General features: G+C 47.5%; 1 protein-coding gene across 8 annotated transcripts in view; it reads left to right on the top strand.

The window, feature by feature from the left end:
* Nucleotides 1-12,225: 12,225 nt before the first annotated feature.
* The window catches only part of MOCS1 (molybdenum cofactor synthesis 1), a 35,978-nt gene continuing 31,485 nt past the window's right edge, over nucleotides 12,226-16,718 (top strand). For 3 of the 8 annotated variants that reach the window (XM_027127154.1, XM_027127160.1, XM_027127162.1), the window contains exon 1: nucleotides 12,229-12,390. In XM_027127154.1, the coding sequence (XP_026982955.1) occupies nucleotides 12,268-12,390 (123 nt within the window). In that variant the 5' untranslated portion in view covers nucleotides 12,229-12,267. Of the gene's footprint in view, nucleotides 12,391-14,380; nucleotides 14,448-15,356; nucleotides 15,416-16,718 lie in introns of all 8 variants that reach the window. The other 5 variants (XM_027127157.1, XM_027127158.1, XM_027127156.1 and 2 more) reach the window with 5 other exon arrangements.

Here is a 16,718-nt window from a genome sequence, read left to right as displayed (position 1 = left end):
AGCTTTTCTCAGCCTCACGTTCTCTTCTTTGAATGGAGGCAGGAGGAGGGAGAGGTACAGACGCTATGGCAATGCTTTGCCCTTTGACCCTCTGCTGCAGAAGCACAAGGAGGGACACAGTCATCTCCATGCTTGTTAGGACATCTTCCTGCATTTTTCCTCCCTATGACTGAGTTCTATCTACTCTGTGTTAAAATAGAGAACCTGGTGACTTGACCTTTCTTTTGTTGCCTGTGCTGCACTGTGTGCTAGGAGCTGGGGAAAACATTTGTCCTAAAGTTGAGCAATGAACCAAGAAATGGCTGGCTGCGGGACTGTGGCAGCGCAGCCTTGAAGCAAGCATGGAAGGCAGATGAACCAGCAGGTGTCAGCTACTCCGCTTTCTCTCTGTACGCTTATCCCTTTCCCCAAAGGTCAAGGGTAGACGAAAAGCAAGGTGTGATTGGGGAAAGAGTAGAACAGGGAGGGCTGGAAGAGGCTGGCAGTGCCGGAAGCTGGTAGAGGTGTGAGTCCCGTGAACAGTCTCCAGTTGCCCAGAGTTAGGTCTCCCTTCTAGTGTACTGTAGAGGCAGAGCTCTGAGGGCACATCCATGCCTTCTGAATACAGTCACTCTGGGGGAGGGAAAGACAGCCAAAGAACGAAAAGCCAGTTGACCAAGGAGTCATCTCTTAGGAAAAATGATTCTTGCAGAGGCCATAGGGAGTGAACTCAGTGATGGGATGCCTGCCATCTTGGATCTGCTCTGGATGACCACGCCCTTGATATCTTTGCCTGATCACCCGGCCCCTCACACATTTCTGGGGGCCTTTCTTGTGTCTCAATAAATGGACCCATGGGTAACAGCACACAGGGAAGAAGCATGCATATTCATGGAGTTTCAAATGCTGAGAAATGGGAAAGGGAAATCATAAACATAAAGGTGTAGGAAAACCGCAAGGGCAAGTGCAGTATCCTGGAGCTGGTGACTCTGTGTGTGTGCGTGTGTGTGTGTGTGTGTGTGTGTGTGTGTGTCTGTCTGTGTTTGAAGAGTGGTAACCACTCCTAGGTCTGAAGGAACAAGGAGGGGGGAACGGATAACCGACCCCAGGAAGGAGAGAGCCACATGGGGAGGACACCTTGACAGAGGCTGCGACTGCAATTGAAGGACACGGCCATCGCAGGGCAGCCACTCAGGAGCTGAGGGACTAGCGCCCCGCCACTGTCCTTCCCTTGCTCTGATCTCCTGCCAGGACTCCCTGCTGGACAAACCCAGTCAGAAACTAGAGGGCACAGGTCGCCTCTACAGGTCAGCCTTCTGAGGCCTGGAGCAAGGTGGAAAAGATGGAGAAGGGGGTCTGGAGGTGCAAACAGAAGCTACCCCCACCCCCAAAAGCAAAAACTCTGATTTCTTTCTTAGGGTCAGTGTTTCGTAGCATAAGGACAGCCCCAGTGCACCAAATCTCCAGGGGAAAAAAAAAATCTCTTTCATCTTGACCTGGGGAGGCAACAGAGCTGGAATCTCCATCCTCCTCCCTGAGGAAGTAACTAGGACTAGAAGGGGGAAGTGTGTACTCCTCTCTCTGATGACAGTTTATTAGGTTTACTACCCTTGGCCCGATTCTGTATTACCTCATGTCCACAAGCCTTTATCTCTAATTCCAAAAACCAAACTACTATTGAAAAATAAAGTTTTTCCATCCTTCATTTGTCAACAAAATGTGACCTACTGACATGAACTACTTATAACCATTATCTATCCCACTTAGTGTGAATCTGTTTTCTTGCAGAAAATTTGTTTGATTCCTGAAGGCTTTCCTAAACCCTGTGTTATGTAATATATTCAAACACTTTTGCGTACACATACAGTGTGTATAATATATTAAATAAGACTTTTCAAAACTCCAAAACATTTTAAATTCCAAAATCTATCTGGCCCCAAGGCCTTCAGATAAGAGATTTTGAACTTGTGTTATCATTCATGTTAGCTTCATAATACTCTTTAGAAAAGAGCTAGGGAATGGAATTTTTTTTCGTTTATAATTAACAGACTTTCTTTACCTAGAATCTGGTTTTGATATAAAATATAAAGTTCTTCTAACTCAAAATTAGTTTTGTAAGTATGTCCCAGTCCCTTCTGAGTCTTTTGTAAGATTGTGAAAGACAATAGACTATAGTACAGAATTACAGCAGGAAAGAGGTGAGAGCTCTAAAGAGTTACTCAGGGAATTAACTGAAGGGACTATCTGAGGGGTGTGGTCAGGGTCAAGGCCACCAACAGGGCATAGTGCTTAAGAGCACAGATTCTAGAGCCAGACTTCTGGGTTCAAATCCCAGCTTTACCACTTACTGTCCATGTGTTCTTGGACTAGTTGCTTAACCTTTTTGTGCCTCATCTTTTTTTTCTAACAGTTTTTTTTAATATATTTACTTGTTCGTTGTTTGTTTATGGCTGCGTTGGGTCTTTGTTGCTGTGCGCGGGCTTTCTCTAGTTGCGGCCAGCAGGGGCTACTCTTCATTGCCATGTGTGGGCTTCGACCTGCGGTGGCTTCTCTTGTTGCAGAGAACGGGTTCTAGGGTGCACGGGCTTCAGTAGTTGTGGCTCTTGGTCTCTAGAGTGCAGACTCAATAGTTGTGGTGCAGGGGCATAATTGCTCTGTGGCATGTGGGATCTTCCTGGACCAGGGCTCGAACCTGTGTCCCTTGCATTGGCAGATGGATTCTTAACCACTGTGCCACCAGGGAAGTCCCTGTGCCTCACCTTATATTTAATAATCCAGCAAAATCCTATTTAATTGACTTTTCACAACCACCATCCTGTGCGGTAGATAAGACAGGCCCGTTTACTTTTGAAAACCCAAGAAGTTATTTGCCCAAGGTTAGGCAGTGATCTTGCCAGTGAGGATAGGGAGCCAGATCTTCCTGCTCCAAGCCAGGCCTCTTCCCAGTCTAGCACGTGTCTTATTCACAGACGCTTGCCCCTCCTTGACTGCTCTAGCAAGGGAACATGTCACATGCAGTGTTGTCAGCCCAGCCAATTTTGGCTGTGTCCCAAACGAGCAGGAAACAGCTTCTGATGTGTTTCTAGAAATGTCAGCCTTTGATACCCTTTGTTTCATTTCTCCACCCCAGTAATTACCCCAACTTAATTTACTGAGCAGCAATCGTATAGTCCAGACGGTGGGACTTGGTTTTGCTTTTGCGGAAGAAGCAGGTCTGAGTAAGTGGATCTGATTGTCTTCGGGGAATTAGAGGCTGTTTTCTAATTCCAAGGAGGAACAAAGAGGGAGTTGCTTTCTTTTAAATACATGGACCTTCACATAGTGAACTCCAACTCTGCAGATTTGAGTAGAATAAAGTCACGTGTAATATCATCCCTTGCCTCCTAGGCTGGTGGGAGGGAAATCAGTCAGAGGGGTAGATGTCCAGACCTCTCTTTCATCCTGCCCTCTGCTCCTCTGCCAGTGTTTTCCATGGATAGAAACCAAAGAGAAGCCCGAGGGCAAGGGAGTCCACGGAATCAACCACTTACAGCAGAGAGCGGGGCAAAAAGAGGTGGAAAATGATCCCAAGTAAGGGTGGAGCAAATGGAGAACAAACAACCCAGAATTCTACTAATACAGATATCAAAGGGCATTCCTTTCCTGGAATGGGGCCAGGCAATATCTTTAAAGAAATAGTAACTCACAGGAGGAATTCATACTTATTAATTATCCATTGCTGTGTAACAAGCTACCCCAAGTGTAGTGGCTTGAAACAAACATTTTCTCACACAGTTTCTGAGGCTCAGGACTCCGGCAGTGGCCAGCAGTGTGGTTCTGGCTTCGGTATCCCATGAGATTGCAGCCAAGATACCCACAAGAGCTGCAGTCAAGCTTCAGCTGGGGGTGGAGGGTCCGAGTCCAAGACGGCTCACTCACATGGCTGTTGGCTGGAGGCCTCAGTTCCTCACTGGCTGTTAGCAGGAGGTTTCTGTTCCTGGTCTTGTGGGCCTCTTCAAAGAGCTACTCACAACATGGTAGCTGGATTCTCCCAGAGTGAGAGATTCAAGAGAGAACAAGGGGGAAGCCACTTGCCTTTCACGAACTGCCCCCCAAAGCCTATTACCATCACATTTGCCACATTCCATTTGCTAATGTTCCTAAATTCAGCCCACATTGAAGGGGAGGGGAACTAGGTTCCACCTTTTGAAGTGAGGAATATTTAAGAATTTATGGACTGATTTTGAACCACCGTACACTCAGAAGGAGATTCGGAGGAGAAAGGGTTCAGGGTGATCTCAAGTAGTGATGAAGAGCCAGTCTACAAAAGGTCTGGGAAGGTCTCAGAAGAAGGTTCTCGATGCCCTCCCATGCCCTCCTCTTCTCCCACGTGCCGAACGTCCCAGGGCTCCCTGGTAGTCGGGATGCTGTTGGGACCCATCCTTTTTGGCAATCCCTTCTCGATCTTCCCAACTCATTATTGTACCTACCTCATTTCCCATTATTGCTCTCAGAGACCTATTCTTGGAAAGCAGCTAAGCTAATTTGCTTTGAGGTATTCATGGTTTATAATGGACCCACAAATCCCTCATGGGGGTTACCTAATTCTAATAAAAGCTCCTCTGGAGGCTTAATGAACCCGATGCAATCAATCTCTCTAAGCTCTTTCATGTGGGGTAAGGATGGTTTTGGTGACCTAGTAAGGCACTCCTTGCTCCCAAACAATATCATAAAAACAATAGAACACTTGCTTATGCATTATTTGATTCAACCCCAACAAAACTGAAGACCTGTTTATGATTTCTAACTGATGAGGAACCTGAACCAAACCAATAGAAAATGACTAAATCGCAGAGGTTACACCTGAAGTGTGGGTTTGGTTCCCAGTGTGGGGCTCCTGCATTGAACTTGGTCTGCTAGGGAGGAACCCCCTGAAACGATCATCCCTCCACCAACCCCTTCGCAAAACAGGTAGCCCACCAGGAGCCCAGGGAAATAAGGGAATTGGCATGAAATTATGTTTTGTGTTTGTTTTTTATGGTTTAGGGAAGATAATGTGATCAGAGAGCAACTATAAAGCACTATTAGGATGGCTCTGGGTCTGTAAAAGATGAGGGGGTCTATGTTAAGGCAGCGGTTCTCACACTTTTTTTCAAGAACCCTTTCTACTCTTTAAAAGTACCAAAGACCCCATAGAATTTTTGCTTATGTGTGTTATGTCTATTTAATATATATTTACTATGTCAATTTGTTTAATTTATATCATATTAGAAATAGACTGAGAAATTTTAAAATATTTAACTCATTTAAAATTAACAAAGTCAATACCTATTATAAACACTTTAAATAAAATAATTATATTTTCCAAAAATTAGGGAGAAAGGTGGCATTGTGTTGCATTTTTGCAAACCTCTTTGATGTCAAGCTTCACAGAAGACAGCTGGATTCTCATACCTGCTTTTGCGTTCAATCCGTTTTGAAATCGCAATTGGAGAGCCTGTGTAAAATTCCTCTGTACAGTCATAGGAGCATGAGAGTAGAACAGGCAAGGAGTATCTAAGTATTATATATCTTAGTATTAGTAAGAAAACAGTTGACCTCCGAAACCCACACTTTGAGAACCACTGAATTAAAGACTTATTACAAACTCTCTTCCTCCTAATTTTGCTAATGACAGACAACTGAATGCTGGAGTCAGCACTTCATGGCTCTGGGACCACGGTGACATGTGTAGACACAAAACCGCTGTGGCTGGTTTCAGTATGCAGTGCAACCCACAGGGATGAATAAAGGGAAGAGTTCTCCAGGGGACTAGAAGAACCTGCATGATACATTAAAGCACAAGGAGAAGTTTGTTCCCTTGGTAAGATTTTTATTGTTCACCAATATCTGCTTCCCCTCTCGGCCAGAGGGCTAAGCTTCTCTTCCCTTTGAAATTAAATGTGGCCACGTGACTTGCTTGAGCAGAGTGATGTGTGGCATTTCAGGAAGAAGCTCTAAGCACCGGTTTGCTCTTTTGCACACTCCTTCCCTCTTTATTTATTTATTTGTTTATTTATTTATTTATTTTTAACGTCTTTATTGGAGTATAATTGCTTGACAATGGTGTGTTAGTCTCTGCTGTATGACACAGTGAATCAGGTATACGTATACATATATCCCCGTATCTCCTCCCTCTTGCGTCTCCCTCCCACCCTCCCTATCCCACCCCTCTAGATGGACACAAAGCACGGAGCTGATCTCCCTGTGTTATGAGGCTGCTTCCCACTAGCTATCTGTTTTACATTTGGTAGTGTATATAAGCCCATGCCACTCTCTCACTTCGTCCCAGCTTACCCTTCCCCCTCGCCATGTCCTCAAATCCATTCTCTACGTCTGCGTCTTTATTCCTGTCCTGCTCCTACGTTCTTCAGAACCTTTTTTTTTTTTGATTCCATATATATGTGTTAGCATACGGTATTTGTTTTTCTCTTTCTGACTTACTTCACTCTGTATGACAAACTCTAGGTCTATCCACCTCATTACAAATAGCTCAATTCCGTTTCTTTTTATGGCTGAGTAATATTCCATTGTATGTATGTGCCACATCTTCCTATCCATTCATCTGCTGATGGACACTTAGGTTGCTCCCATGTCCTGGCTATTGTAAATAGAGCTGCAATGAGCTAACGTTCACATCTTCTTTATCTATTTATCTGCTGATGGACACTTAGGTTGCTTCCATGTCCTGGCTATTGTAAATAGAGCTGCAATGAGCTGATGTTCACATCTTCTTTATCCATTCATCTGCTGATGGACACTTAGGTTGCTTCCATGTCCTGGCTATTGTAAATAGAGCTGCAATGAGCTAACGTTCTCTGTGGATATTAGCTGCCCCATTAGCTTGGGGCTCAGAGTGAGGACAACACTGAAGGCAAACAATTCCAAGCTAACCCTTGCTAGACATGTAACACACATGAGAAACATTTGTGGTTTTCAGCCATCGTAATGTTGGAGTTGTTTGTGACAACAGCACAATCTAGCCCAATCTGACTGACATAGACACCATGCTGGAAAGGCAAGTCAAAGATATAGAGTGTATTATTTAATGCACATTTATTGGGAGGTTATTGTACATTACACACTGTGCTAGGTGCTGTGATTACAGATGACTTAGATCTGGCACCAACCCTCAGAGGGCTTATATTGCAGAAGGCATATAGGTAAATATGGCTCTTCATCACTACTTGAGATCACCCTGAACCCTTTCTCCTCCGAATCTCCTTCTGAGTGTACGGTGGTTCAAAATCAGTCCATAAATTCTTAAATATTCCTCACTTCAAAAGGTGGAACCTAGTTCCCCTCCCCTTCAATGTGGGCTGAATTTAGGAACATTAGCAAATGGAATGTGGCAAATGTGATGGTAATAGGCTTTGGGGGGCAGTTCGTGAAAGGCAAGTGGCTTCCCCCTTGTTCTCTCTTGAATCTCTCACTCTGGGAGAATCCAGCTACCATGTTGTGAGTAGCTCTTTGAAGAGGCCCACAAGACCAGGAACAGAAACCTCCTGCTAACAGCCAGTGAGGAACTGAGGCCTCCAGCCAACAGCCATGTGAGTGAGCCGTCTTGGACTCGGACCCTCCACCCCCAGCTGAAGCTTGACTGCAGCTCTTGTGGGTATCTTGGCTGCAATCTCATGGGATACCGAAGCCAGAACCACACTGCTGGCCACTGCCGGAGTCCTGAGCCTCAGAAACTGTGTGAGAAAATGTTTGTTTCAAGCCACTACACTTGGGGTAGCTTGTTACACAGCAATGGATAATTAATAAGTATGAATTCCTCCTGTGAGTTACTATTTCTTTAAAGATATTGCCTGGCCCCATTCCAGGAAAGGAATGCCCTTTGATATCTGTATTAGTAGAATTCTGGGTTGTTTGTTCTCCATTTGCTCCACCCTTACTTGGGATCATTTTCCACCTCTTTTTGCCCCGCTCTCTGCTGTAAGTGGTTGATTCCGTGGACTCCCTTGCCCTCGGGCTTCTCTTTGGTTTCTATCCATGGAAAACACTGGCAGAGGAGCAGAGGGCAGGATGAAAGAGAGGTCTGGACATCTACCCCTCTGACTGATTTCCCTCCCACCAGCCTAGGAGGCAAGGGATGATATTACACGTGACTTTATTCTACTCAAATCTGCAGAGTTGGAGTTCACTATGTGAAGGTCCATGTATTTAAAAGAAAGCAACTCCCTCTTTGTTCCTCCTTGGAATTAGAAAACAGCCTCTAATTCCCCGAAGACAATCAGATCCACTTACTCAGACCTGCTTCTTCCGCAAGCAAAATCAAGTCCCACCGTCTGGACTATACGATTGCTGCTTAGTAAATTAAGTTGGGGTAATTACTGGGGTGGAGAAATGAAACAAAGGGGATCAAAGGCTGACATTTCTAGAAACACCTCAGAAGCTGTTTCTTGCTCATTTGGGACACAGCCAAAATTGGCTGGGCTGACAACACTGCATGTGACATGTTCCCTTGCTAGAGCAGTCAAGGAGGGGCAAGCGTCTGTGAATAAGACACGTGCTAGACTGGGAAGAGGCCTGGCTTGGAGCAGGAAGATCTGGCTCCCTATCCTCACTGGCAAGATCACTGCCTAACCTTGGGCAAATAACTTCTTGGGTTTTCAAAAGTAAACGGGCCTGTCTTATCTACCGCACAGGATGGTGGTTGTGAAAAGTCAATTAAATAGGATTTTGCTGGATTATTAAATATAAGGTGAGGCACAGGGACTTCCCTGGTGGCGCAGTGCCATTACTCTGTTGTAATTACCACTGTCAACAAGGGTGAATCTAGGGTACTACGGGAGGGAGAATTCCTTGAATCCTTTGTCAGTCATGGAACCAGCAAGAAACAGAGAGCACACTTAGGTGGGGATTTTGAAGGGACCATTTTTTGAGGTGTGGGCAGAGTTAAGAGTGCCCACTGCTGTTGAGGCATCTGTGACCATCAACAGAGGAAAGGCAACCCCACCCAACCTGAAGGGTTGGTAATGGCTAGAAATGGTGTTGTTGGACCTGATGAGAGCTGGACTCATGGTAGAAGGGCCATGCAATGCCAGGTATAGTTGTAGAAAGGCATAGTCAGTGCCAAACAAGAGCAAAACAGGCAGGAGAAATAAATACTCTGACTTCTCTTTCTGCTCCCTAATCTCCTGCCTGTGCCTCCTACTAGCCAGATCCATCTGGAAACCAGAGACAAGGGTGCCTGGATGATGCCATCCAAGCAGTTGGTAGACGTCAATGTCCTAGTCCCCAGAGCGGGGTGGGGAGGGTCAGGGAGTGGGTCTGGAGAGGCAAATGGAGAACATCGTGAACAAGGTCCAAAAGAGGAGAAATTATAGAAATTGTTGAAACAATATTTTCTAAAAATTTTAAAATTTCATTACTTAATTAAAATGCCTAAACTTGCAAAGAGAGTCCACAGCTACCGATGGAATGAGGAGGGGATCTGAATGAGGGCTGGATACTTGAGGCTTCTATTATGAGAGAGAGGCAGTGATAGGCATATGCCCAGGAAACCAATCCTGGATTGTTTTAAATAAAGGCTTTATTTTTTAAAGAAGTTTTAGGTTCCAGAAAAATTAAGAAAAAGCTACAGAGATTTCCCACATACTCCCTGCCTCCACACATGTACAGCCTTCTTGGCTATCAACATCCTGCACCAGGGTGGTACATTTGTTACAACTGATGAACCTACATTGACACAACACAACTACCCAAAGTTCATAGTTTACAATTGGGTTCATTCTTGGTGGTGTACCTTCTGTGTGTTTGGACAAATGAATAATGATCTGTACAATCACTGTGATATTACAAAGAGTAGCTTCACTGTCCTAAAAGTCCTCTGTGCGCCACCTATTCATCCCTTCCCACTAAGCCCTGGCAACCACTGATTTTTTTCCTGTCTCCATGGTGTTGCCTTTTCCAGAATGTCATGTAATTGGAATCATACGGTAGGGAGCCTTTTCAGATTGGCGTCTTTCACTTAGCGATATGCATTTAAGGTTCCTCCATGTCTTTTCATGGTTTGATGTCTCATTTCTTTTTAGCACTGAAATAATATTGCATTGTCTAGATGTACCACAGTTTATTAACCCATTTACCTACTGAAGGACATCTTGGTTGTTTCCAAGTTTTGTCCTGGATCCTTTTGGATGGGGGTGGGGGAGGGAAGACAGGCATCCAGCTTAGCCATGGACAGAGCTTGAACAGTCCTCCATGGTCCTCAGGCCCTTTGCAAATAGACTTCTGTGAGGCCTGTCCTACTGTCTCAAATGTACTCAGACACACTCTCACCCCCTACATGTATTGTCTGAACTTTGACTGAAAGATTCTAGCTGCCAAGTGTATATTAGGAAATAAGGAAGTAGATTCTGGTCTTGAAGAATTGATAGACTAGTGGAAAGGATGACTACAACTGACTTGTACAAATGCAATGAGACTTTCAGAAAAGCTAGGATTTTAGCATCAGTCTAAAGGTGAGTTTCCCATGATGCTATTCAGCGTTTGGTTCTTGCAATTCCATGGTGACAGTTTTGGATACAACAGATAGGCCTATTTGAGCATAAGATTCTTAGTACGTAGACTCATTACTGAGTGTGTGTTCCATGAAAAACCTTAAAGACTATATAGCTCTTTGTTTTTGAGAGAGAGAAAGGGACACCCCCCACCCCTCCCAATTCCTGATACATACTGAATCTTGACTTTAGGAATCATATTGTCCTGGGTTTAAACCCCAGTTTTGCCACCTATCAGCCAGGTGACTTCGGGAAAATTACCCAACCTCTCTAAGCTTCTCTTTCCTAAGTTGCGAAATTGACATTCTAGTAACTGTAGGATTATTGTAAGTATTAAGTGATATACATTTAAGGTTCCTCCATGTCATTAGCATGGTGTTTGGTGTGTAGGAAGTATTCCAAAGATGATATCTACTCATTTTATGACTTCTTGCTACATACTTTTTTAAACAGAGAGGCCAAGATTGTTAGCTTCCTTTGGGGGCACAGTTGGCGAAGTGCATCGTTTTGTTTTTTTTTTTTAACTTTTTTGGTTAAAAAAAAAGCATGTGGGATCTCAGTTGCCCTACCAGAAATGGAACACACAGCCCCTGCGGTGGAAGTGCAGAGTGTTAACCCCTGCACTGCCAAGGAAGTCCCTGGAGAAGTGTATCTTGAAGGAGGGAGCTGACCATCCTACAATCAGGGCCTAGACAACAGTGAAAGGAGTTAGGGAAGTCGTAAGTCGTAAACATGCAGGATCAGTTATTGTTTTTATATAAAATATTGATATTTTGTTTATTATGGATTGTTTTGCATTGATTCTGACTTTATTTTTTTTTTATTTTTAAATTTTTTATTTATTTACTTTTTGGCTGTGTGGCATCTTTGTTGCTGCGCAGGGGCTTTCTCTAGTTGCGGTGAGCTGGGGCTGCTCTTCGTTGCAGTGTGCGGGCTTCTCATTGCAGTGGCTTCTCTTGCTGCAGAGAACAGGCTCTAGGTGCCTGGGCTTCAGTAGTGGTGGCATGGGGGCTCAGGAGTTGTGGCTCAGGAGTTGGGCTCTAGAGCGCAGGCTCAGTAGTTTTGTTGCTCTGTGGCATGTGGCATCTTCCCAGACCAGGGCTCGAACCGTATGCCCTGCATTGGCGGGCAGATTTTTAACCACTGCGCCACCAGGGAAGTCCCTGACTTTTTAAAATATTGCATTAAAATATTGTTTATCTTGGGCTTCCCTGGTGGCGCAGTGGTTGAGAGTCTGCCTGCCAATGCAGGGGACACAGGTTCGTGTCCCAGTCCGGGAAGATCCCACATGCCGCGGAGCGGCTGGGCCGCTGAGCCTGAGCGTCCGAAGCCTGTACTCCGCAACGGGAGAGGCCACAACAGTGAGAGGCCCGCGTACCGCCAAAAAAAAAAAAAAATTATTTATCTTGATAACCCACTTTTTTGGTACCTCCTTAAAGTTCATTCACCTGACCCTAAAGCACTTAGGTCGTGGTGTGACTGGCACAAAGTCCAGAGCCGCCTGTAGGAAAAGACTGAAGATCTTTGGGTGAGTTTGAACTTGTGCTTTGCAAGGCCTAGAGCACTTAGCCTCCTGGGATAGGAGCAGAGGGTGTGGACTACAACTCCCAGAAGGCCGCGCGGCACGGTGCCCTCACCGATTGGCTGGTATGGCCCCGCCCCCACCACGCCCCTGCCGGGAGGACCCGGGGCAGCGAGTCCCGGGCTAGCGTGCTCCCAAAGCCGGCTACCCAGTGTAGTCTCGCCTTGCCGGACAGGCTTCATGGCGGCCCAACCAGTGTCCCGGATGCTGCGGCGGGTCCTGAGGTCCAGCGTCCGGAGCTGCAGCTCGGGCGCTCTAGTGACGCAGCCACACCCCGGGGAGCCCTCCCAACCTGCCGTGGAGGTGAGCCTCCCGCATCCACACTTTCTTGGGGAGGGGGTGGCCTGGCAGCTGCACCTTATGCCCAGAAGCACCCCGGCCCGTCCGCGGTAGCTGCTTCTGGGAGGGGTGTCTGCCTCTGCGAGGGACTCCTCAGCGCTTATTTAGGGGTGGGGAGAGGAGTGGAATGATGTTTTCTAGATAGACTGCCCAGTCTCACCCGGTATCCCAACGAGAGGTGGCGGGGTGGGGCGCTCCTTGGGGTCTGGCTTATAAACCTCCCTGCCCACCCATCCGTGCAACCCCCTTCCAGGTCTGAGTGACTCCTAGAGATGGGGGAGCAGGCGGCAGGACTCTGGGACCAATGAGATATTATTAGTACCCCTTTCAGCCCTGCCTCACACCCAGCCTCCTTAAACATTTTCCTCCCTGCCCCCCAGTGGAGGTTGTGTGTGATCAGGTGTTTTTATGACACCCCACTTCATAGTGTGGCACTGACTAAAAATGTCACCTTGGTGCTGCCAGTAGTCAGTTGTCACTTTGTAGTCACAGGGTTGTGTGACTCGTCCTTCACTGACTCTTTTTGTTTCATCTTCATTTCCCTTAAGAGGCTTCAGTCTCTTTCTAGAGCAGAATGGAGTCAGGACCTGGGCTTGCAGGTTAGGGACTCCGCTATCTCTTTAGGGTTGGGATAGCCCCCCTCAGTCCTTAACAGCTTCTCAGAGGGGTTTCCAGCATAAGAAGTTTTAAATTTGTTTTGTCCATGTTGTCAGGGAATCATTTGGGGAGAAGCATCTCTTTTTTGGTGACGCCTTTTCTAGGCTGATCTGGTCATTCTTTTCCCACCTCCTGGCTCAGGGCTTCAGGTTCTGGGATTCATCAGATCATGCACCTGCTGTTGCTCAATCAAGGGGAGGGCCTCAGCCTGACCTGCTTTCTCCAGATCTGATCCCCCCTTCCCCCCACCCGCGGGATCCTCAGATAAGCAGATCCCATTTCTGGGAGGTGGAGAAGTTTGTCAGTATCCTTGAACTCTGAACTTTGTGGAGGGAAAAATGGGAAAGCAAAGATGAGAGATCTTCAAAGAATTCAGGAAAAGGGAAGTTTCTTCTCCCCCTTGCCCCTAATTTACTTTGAACCTTTCATCCTGTGCTAAGTGGCTTCATTCGTGGTCTCTCAGTCCTCACAATAAACCATGTGAAGTGAGTAGAGTTTGTATTTTCAGGTGAGGGTGCTCATGGAAGTTAGCTTCTCTGGAGTCCCTGAGCTGTAACGTAAGGGAACCAGAGCTCAAACTCTAGCACTTGTGCTCCTGCTTCTTTTCTATGGGGAGAGTAGAAGAGAGGCTGCTCTTACCCTTACCTTTACACCATGAGGGCAGGTAGCGTTAGCAGGTAAGAAGGTGGACTCAGAATGCCTCGGTTTGAATCCCAGCCCTACCACTTATTAGCTGTGTGAACTTGAGCAAGTCTTCTCAGTGCCTCAGTGTTCTCCTCTGTAAAATGGGAATAACAATGTCTACTTCATAAGGTGGTTATAGGGCTTAAAGGAGTTAACATAATTTTTATATATATATATATACTTAGAACAAAACCTGGCACATGTACGTGCTGTGCACGTGGCTTGCACATGTTTGTTGTAATTATTCTTGCCGCCATTGCCACATACTGTGTCCCCTAAGTCCCCTCTCACCTGGACACTCAGGATAGTCATTCTGTCAACTATCTGATCACAGACCCCCCACCCTGGACGTTCCCCACCAGGGTTATCCTCAGCAGACAGGTTGCTCCTTGGGTCCTGGGTGCTCCCCTGCCTTTCTCGGTACAGTGCTTAGCCGGTGCTCTGCAGGCGGTAGAGTTAGCAGGTATTTTTTGGCTGTTTGAAACAGATCTGGTGAGGGTGCACGTGACAGAGCACTGGACAGGGAGCCCCAAGCTTTCATGCTCGCTTTGCCCCCAGTTTGACCTGGCTCCTGGGCCTGTCTCTTCCCCTCTCTTCCTGTCTTTAAAACCAGTGGGATGGACTAGCCCATCTGTACGCAGTAGGGGAGGGCACAGAATGTCCTTAGGAGAATCTCAGAGGTATGTTCAACCAATCCACCGAGCTTGCCAGTTGGCAGGAGCAGGGGTGGGGGCATCTGGAAGCCCTGTCCTCCCTTCCCTTCCTGTAGGGTGTCTTTCCCCATACCCTACGTGGGGCCCTGAGGTCTGGTTTGAGATAGCAAGTGCTTGGAGAGACGGGGAAAGCCCCCGGCTGTTGTCTGTGTGTCGGGGTGTAGGTGTGGGAGAGTTGTGCAGTGAGGGGAGGGAGCTGGCTGTGAGGACAGTGGATGGGGGCATTGGGCTTGGTCCCGGGGCAGATTGAGGAGCTTCTGCAGGTGGAAAGGGGAGGCGGGTAGGGGAGACAGCTCCCTCCGGCCTGTTTGGGGCAGCAAGACAGAGGGCTTCCCCCAGTTGCAAGCACTACGCCCTTCTTTCTCCCTCTCAGGCTCCGTGCAGGCTTTGTTGGGACGACAAGGGGCTGGCCTCAGGTCCTGGGCCTGCTTCCTTGGGGCAGGGGAAAGGATGACTCTGTGCCAGGCAAAGGCACCCAGCTGTTCACGGGGCTGGAGAGAACACAACATGGGATAGGGCTGTGCAGGAAGGGACTGGTACATGAGGAGGGCCGGGGCGGGGCAGTCACATGTGGAAGGAAAGGAGACCTTTCAGGGGGCTGCCTGGACTTCCAACCTGCCCAGCTCCTCAACAGCTTTGTTTCAGTGAAGTGTGACTTATCCTTGCTGGGAGCCACAGGTGTGAAGACCTCACACTTAGGGTGGGGCTGGAGGGGGAGCGGAGGTCAAAGGCTGGGGCTGGGCACTTTGCCAGGTCCCCTCATTCAATAGAGATTAATTTTGAGCCACGCTGGGTATACATCCTCCCAAGGAGCAGGTAAATCAGGGCCAGTGATACTTGGGTTTGGCCTGTGCTCTTTTTCTCCTGCTCTTCTAGTGTCTACGCTCCAGAGCTGTTTGGGGGTCGGCCTTTATCATTCAGATCAAAGGCCCAAGGTTAGTGAATATTAGGGAAGGCACTTTGAGGGCAGGGTCCCTCCCTTAACTAACTCCTTCCTACCACTCTTCCCCACCACTCCATCCCAGTCTGCACTGGGTTGGTAGACAAGATATAACCAGTAGCATGTGGTAGGCTGCCTAGTTCCTGGTTGTGGCACTCGTATCTGTGGTTCTCGGGAAGCTCAGACCCCACGTGTCCTGCTCTGAGTGGTGTGACAGCAGGTCTGAAACCCCAGCCTTGGGCCCTCTGCCATTAAGTAGGGCTTTGCAAGACGAGGGAAGCTGACAGAGTGGGAAAACTAGTCACAGCGCGCACACACACACACACACACACACACAGAGTGCCCCTCCATGGATACATGATGAACGGTTATTTGTAATTAGGAGTTAGATTAAGAGAATCGGAGCAGTCCTGAACACCTACCGTGTGACAGGAACTCCTCCGGTTGAGGTAGGTAGGATCATTTTCCACACTTTATGGACGAGGAAGCTAAGGCTTAGAGAATGGTAAGCAACTAGCTCTACAGCTAGTTGGTAACAGAGCCAGGCTTCTAATTCAAGTTTACCTGCTCCCGAAGCCTATGCTCAGGACCACAATCACCCCGGATTAAAATGGCACTGGGTCCTGGTGTGGCAGGGCCAGTGGGTCTCAGCCTGGGCTACAGAGCTGAACAGGGACGTTTCAGATAAACCACTAGGGCCCCATCCCAGAGAGCAGCTGAGTCCGAATCTTTGGGCTGGGGCTCTGGCATCAGCACGTCTTAGAAGGTCTTCAGGTGATTTTAATGTGTAACAAAAGCTGAGAACCACCGTATGAGGCTAAACCATTTTGACAGTAGAGACCAGCCTAGAAATGCATGGCAACCCCATTGCAACTGGGTTTTCCACACACCATCTTTCCCTCTGGATTAGGGACCTGCCTGTCTGTTCACTGACACAGCGGTTGGACACCTGCTATGACACCAGGAAACAGAGTCAGGCAGGAAGGCTTCCCACCCAGGGGAAACAGCCTGATCCAGGCCGTGGCCGGAGAATAGGAGCACCTAAGGGTGTTCTACTTCTGACATGTCCTAGCCCCGCCTGGGCGAGAGGCATTGCCGTCTCATCTGCCCAGTAATTCTCCCAGGATTCTGGGCTCCTTTGACTGGTGCTGATATTTTTTCCTCCAGGGAGTTTAAAGGGAAGAAAAAAATGGAAGAAGGAAAGTAGGGCATGCAGTGTTGGAGGAGGCGGCAGGGATGAGGTGTGTTAATACCCAACTGAGGAGTTTGCAAGGGGGAGGGGGAGGGGAGGGGAGGGG

This window comes from Aethalodelphis obliquidens, unplaced genomic scaffold (assembly GCF_003676395.1).
Source record: "Aethalodelphis obliquidens isolate GAN/ISIS:26980383/991018 unplaced genomic scaffold, ASM367639v1 scaffold31, whole genome shotgun sequence".
Lineage (NCBI taxonomy): Eukaryota > Metazoa > Chordata > Mammalia > Artiodactyla > Delphinidae > Aethalodelphis > Aethalodelphis obliquidens.
Note: the sequence above shows the minus strand (reverse complement) of the source record. Positions and strands in the feature narration are given on the sequence as shown.